This window comes from Schistocerca nitens, chromosome 2 (genome assembly GCF_023898315.1).
Source record: "Schistocerca nitens isolate TAMUIC-IGC-003100 chromosome 2, iqSchNite1.1, whole genome shotgun sequence".
NCBI lineage: Eukaryota > Metazoa > Arthropoda > Insecta > Orthoptera > Acrididae > Schistocerca > Schistocerca nitens.
The window spans coordinates 365,712,269-365,718,268 of record NC_064615.1 but is presented as its reverse complement, the minus strand read 5'-3'; the positions used below and the strand labels follow the sequence as shown (position 1 = coordinate 365,718,268).

Here is a 6,000-nt window from a genome sequence, read left to right as displayed (position 1 = left end):
AGGACGGGTATACACTCGCACACACACACATATCCATCCACACATATACAGACACAAGCAGACATCTCACAAGCAGACATATTTAAAGACAAAGAGTATATATATATATATATATATATATATATATATATATATATATATATATATATATATATATATATATATAGTGACTTACCAAACGAAAGTGCCGGCAGGCTGATAGTGCCCTCTTTCCTGAAGAAGCAACCGTTGGTTGCGAAAGCTTGAATTTTGTGTGTATGTTTGTGTTTATTTATGTGTCTATCAGCCTGCCAGTGCTTTCGTTTCGTAAGTCACATCATCTTTGTTTTTAGATATATTTTTCCCATGCGGAATGTATGAACCTAATATTTTGTATTGTCAGACTGAAAACACTTCTTAAAAAATTTTCTGGAATCAATGTTCACAGCAAAATAAATCTTCCAGCATACATGTCTACATGGAATGTACACTGTACATGTAAACAGCAGCTGAGTACTGGAACCGAGACATAATGATGTTTTTATTGGATATAATACAGGAATTGAACCAGTTTTGACATGTTTAAGTGTCTATCCAAGAATTTTGAAGAAAAGTCAAGAATATATACAAACAGAATATGTTCAGAATTGCACTGAGAAACCAACATCAACTGCATATGTATTTCATGGAGGTAATAAAAGTTTATTACACAATTATTGGTATGTGCCTGGTCATATCTCTTGCCAGAAAGAAACTGTATTTCCATGTTTCACATATATTGGTAATATGTACAAATAAGAGTTGCTTCATTTCTGACCACTCCAAGTACTGTTATTCCTTTGTGCAAAAAAATCACTAGCTGACTTCAGTAACATTTCTACAAGAATATTTTGAATTGTACTTTGTGATGCCATTGTTTACTTGGTCATATTATTGTGGTGTACAGATATTAATTTTCAGTGTACAGTGCAACACAGTCCACTTAAATCCATTTAGGAAAGCACCCATATAACATTTCACAGCTCAGACTAATTTGACAGTCCTGCAACAAATACAAGATGCAATCAAACAATGCAAGTGGCTGTAATTTATCTCAGAAAAATATTTTCCACTTCTCTTACCTTTCACTGTAAACTGTCTGACAGAAACAACTTCCTGTCAGGCATCAATGGTTGCATCAAATGCACGAACTACCAGACTGTACAGCTGCAAAAGTTATTAAAAATACTGAATGTAACTTACAGAATTTTGCTAATAGTAGTCTATTTATAACAAGTATGAAATCTAGTTATTAAATTGAACCAAAACCTCTAAACGAGAGTCTGCAGATATTTATATTGATAATACAGGTGGAATTAATCATAAATGTAATTCATAATGTAACACTGAGACTGAATATTTGTCAATAACTATCTGTTAAAGCTCTATTTCACATTGGGACTCTATCTGTGTAGCAACAGTGGAGTGCCTGTCCTGTTATTCAAGTAAACTTCACGGAGATTGACTCAAGGTCTCAGCTTGATGCAAGCTTCTCTATGAGCATTCTTAACTTATGGGAAGCTGAGACTTCATGTTACTCTGTTGTAATGCAACCTGTAAAACAAAGTTTAACTTGGTATCTTGGAATTTGTAATATAACCAGTGTATATGCTCCAGAGAGATCATAAGCCCTGCTGCATTGGGGAGAAGGGGGGGGGGGGGGGGAGGCTGTGATAAATTAAAGCTTTTAGGCTGTGTAAAGGGACACCCTCCTCTAGAATTACTTTTCTTCAACAGTAGTTGATACCAAAAATAATTACAACTTTTTAGACAGGTTAGTACATAGCTAACAATTGGTTCAAGAATCATAAAAGAAGGTCGTATACATGGAAGAAGCCTGGAGATACTGACAAGTTTCAGATAGATTATATAATGGTAAGACAGAGATTTAGGAACCAGGTTTTAAATTGTAAGACATTTCCAGGGGCAGATGTGGAATCTGATCACAATCTATTGGTTATGAACTGTAGATTAAAACTGAAGAAACTGCAAAAAGGTGGGAATTTAAGGAGATGGGACCTGGATAAACTGAAAGAACCAGAGATTGTACAGAGTTTCAGGGAGAGCATAAGAGAAAAACTGACAGGGATGGGGGAAAGAAATACAGTAGAAGAAGGATGGGTAGCTTTGAGGGATGAAGTAGTGAGGGCAGAAGAGGATCAAATAGATAAAAAGACAAGGGCTAGTAGAAACCCTTGGGTAACAGAAGAAATATTGAATTTAATTGATGAAAGGAGAAAATATAAAAATGCAGTAAATGAAGCAGACAAAAAGGAATACAAACGTCTCAAAAATGAGATCGACACGAAGTGCAAAATGGCTAAACAGAGATGGCTAGAGGACAAATGTAAGAATGTAGAAGCGTATCTCACTAGGGGTAAGCTAGATACCACCTACAGGAATATTAAAAGAGACCTTTGGAGAGAAGAGAAACACTTGTATGAATATCAAGAGCTCAGATGGAAACCCAGTTCTAAGCAAAGAAGGGAAAGCAGAAAGGTGGAAGGAGTATATAGAGGGTCTATACAAGGGCGATTTACTTGAGGCCAATATTATGGAAATGGAAGAGGATGTAGATGAAGATGAAATGGGAGATATGATACTGCGTGAAGAGTTTGACAGGGCACTGAAAGACCTGAGTCAAAACAAGGCCCCCGGAGTAGACAACATTCCATTGGAACTACTGACAGCCTTGAGAGAGCCAGTCCTGACAAAATTCTACCATCTGGTGAGCCAGATGTATGAGACAGGCGAAATACCCTCAGACTTCAAGAAGAATATAATAATTCCAATCCCAAAGAAAGCAGGTACTGACAGATGTGAAAATTACTGAACTATCAGTTTAATATATCACGGATGCAAAATATTAACGCGAATTCTTTACAGACGAATGGAAAAACTGGTAGAAGCCAATATTGGGGAAGATCAGTTTGGATTACGTAGAAATACTGGAACACGTGAGGCAGTACTGACCCTACGACTTATCTTAGAAGCTAGATTAAGGAAAGGCAAACCTACATTTCTAGAATTAGTAGAGAAAGCTTTTGACAATGTTGACTGGAATAATCTTTTCAAATTCTGAAGGTGACAGGGGTAAAATACGGGAAGCGAAATGCTATTTACAATTTGTACAGAAACCAGATGGCAGCTTTAAGAGTCGAAGGACATGAAAGGGAAGCAGTGGTTGGGAAGGGAGTGTGACAGGGTTGTAGCCTCTCCCCGATGTTATTCAGTCTGTATATTGAGCAAGCAGTGAAGGAAGCAAAAGAAAAATTTGGAGTAGGTATTAAAATCCATGGAGAAGAAATAAAAACTTTGAGGTTCGCCGATGACATTGTAATTCTGTCAGAGACAGCAAAGGACTTGGAAGAGCAGTTGAATGGAATGGATAGCGTCTTGAAAGGAGGATATAAGATGAACATCAACAAAAGCAAAATGAGGATAATGGAATGTAGTCAAATTAAGTCGGGTGATACTGAGGGAATTAGATTAGGAAATGAGACACTTAAAGTAGTAAAGGAGTTTTGCTATTTCTGATGATGGTCGAAGTAGAGAGGATATAAAATGTAGACTGGCAATGGCATGGAAAGCGTTTTTGAAGAAGAGAATTTTGTTAACATCGAGTATAGATTTAAGTGTAAGGAAGTCAATTTGATATAATCCATTATGGAGTCGAGGTAGCAGTTGTCGTTATACTGGTTATCACATTTAGCATTCAACCGCGATTTTTATATATATTTTAACAACGCGTTTCGAGAGACAATGCTCTCATCATCAGGTTGTAAAATCTATGTCGCGAAATTAAACGTACTAAAAAGACAAAATACCATCACCAATAGTTGGTGGGTCCATAAAGTAAAAAAGAATTAAAAGTATATTGGACTGTGGGTCCTCGTCTTACATTAAAGTTGTTGACGCAGGTCGATGGCCGTCCCATATCTACCAAATATGCTGTCGACTGCGCCGGCTCGGGTGCTGTTGTGGACTAACGTGCCTAGGTGTTGTGGCGTGGTTACCGCCGTGTGCTTGACGGTAACGCTATGCTATTGGGCGCCTCATTTCCTTACTGCATTGGTCTGCCATCGTTAGCCTCTCGCAACTCCGTCATTGACATGCTACAAGTTTTAAGTCGCATGCCTGCCCTAAAATAATTCTAAAAACCCGCTAAAAAATCTCATTTCTTTAAAGTTATCTTGTACATTTAGGATATTGCTTTGTTTCTTTTCATGGATAGCTATCTCGAATTCCTCTAGTAAGTCAAGTTTCCTCCCTTTCTTTTCTACATGCAATATTTCTACGTTGTCTTCTATGCTATTAAGGGGATGGCCTATTTCATATATATGGTTCGCAACAGCTGATTTGTCATAATTTCCTAACCTGAACGCATCTTTATGTTCTTTATACCGGATCGCGAATGATCTTCCTGTCTGCCCTATATATTTTGCATCACACGTTCTGCACTGAATCTTATAAACTCCCGATCTTTCAAACTTATTTCTCTTCTCGCCAATATCGTGCTTAAGGCTATACCTCACTAGGTTATTAGTCTGAAAGGCTATTTTGACATCGTATGGCTTAAAAATATTTGCTATCTTTTGTGAGACTTTTCCGTAGTATGGCATCGTGATAATTTTCGCTTTCTCTCCATCAGGTTTATTCTTTTTGCGCTTATTACATTTTCGTAACAGTTTTTTAACTATATCTATTCTGTAACCGTTATTCTTCGCTATTCTCTTAACGGTGTTAATTTCAGTCTCCCTATCTTTTTCACTCATAGATATATTGACTGCCCTATGCACGAGACTACGGAAAGCAGCTTCTTTATACGCCTGCGGATGGCATGAATCATTCGGGATCACGGCATCAGTTGTAGTTTGTTTTCTATAAACGGAAAACGCATGTTTGTTGCCCTGCTTTTTTATATTCAGGTCCAGGAACTGTAGACAATTGTCAGTTTCGTACTCCACGGTAAATTTTATTTTATTATGTGCGTCGTTGAACTTTTTTACTATTTCCTCAATGTCCTCACTGGAACCATCAACAAGTAACAGAGTGTCGTCAACATAACGTTTGTAATAAACAATTTTATCCGTAATGTTTTCGTCAGAATTTAGAACTTTATCTTCAAGGTCATTCATAAAAATGTCCGCCATAGTTCCTGAAATGCTGGACCCCATGGCTAACCCATCGTCCTGAATATAAAATTTGTTATTAAACGTAAAATAATTAAAACTTGTAATGAGCTGTAGGAGTTCAATAAATTCAATTGTCTCTTGCGTTGAAATTTTACCGTATTTCAGGAAATTTCTCTTAATGATTTCTATAGTTTCGTTAACCGGAACACTGGAGTATAAGTTCTTAACATCCAACGAAACCAAACGGGAAGTGTCGGTGACTGGCGTATCTTTAATTTCACCTATCATGGTCATACTACCACGCACTGAATAATTATTATTATACACGTAAGTCTTTTTCAGAATTTGGTCCAACATTTTCGTTATTTTATATGCTGGACTATTTCGACCGTTAACAATCGGACGAACCGGATGCAGATCTTTATGTATCTTCACCTGTGATCTTAATTTGGGGGCCGTTGGATTCATGATAACACATCTTCTTTTTTCGGCTTCTGTCAGCAGGAAGTGCGTGCGTTTAAGAACATTTTTTAGTTTAGTTTGGAAATTGGCTGTTATGTCTTTCGGAATTTCTGTAATGCTATTTTCGACAAAGAACGCTAAGGTTTTCGAAACGTACTCCTCCTCTTTTAATATTACGACCGTATTCCCCTTATCCGCTTTCGTGGCAATAGCTTTCGCTTCATTAAGCTTTTTATTTATAGAATCGACAGTTAGTCGGTCTGCTCTAGTCTTATGATTAACACTATTTCTGTTATTTAATTCATTTGTTACTATTTTATGTAGCTTATGACCGACATGGCCTGTTTCATTATTATTTAATTGCCCTCACTAAAATGACAACAGA

The 6,000-nt window shown here is 37.0% G+C and overlaps 1 protein-coding gene across 1 annotated transcript in view; it reads right to left on the bottom strand.

The window, feature by feature from the left end:
* Window positions 1-660: 660 nt before the first annotated feature.
* LOC126234405 (general odorant-binding protein 83a-like) overlaps window positions 661-6,000 on the bottom strand; it is a 72,992-nt gene continuing 67,652 nt past the window's right edge. The window contains exons 7-8 of the mRNA XM_049943094.1: window positions 1,101-1,185; window positions 661-1,021 (exon numbers count right to left, since the gene is read on the bottom strand). Of these exons, the coding sequence (XP_049799051.1) occupies window positions 1,138-1,185 (48 nt within the window). The 3' untranslated portion in view covers window positions 661-1,021; window positions 1,101-1,137. The remainder of the gene's footprint in view (window positions 1,022-1,100; window positions 1,186-6,000) is intronic.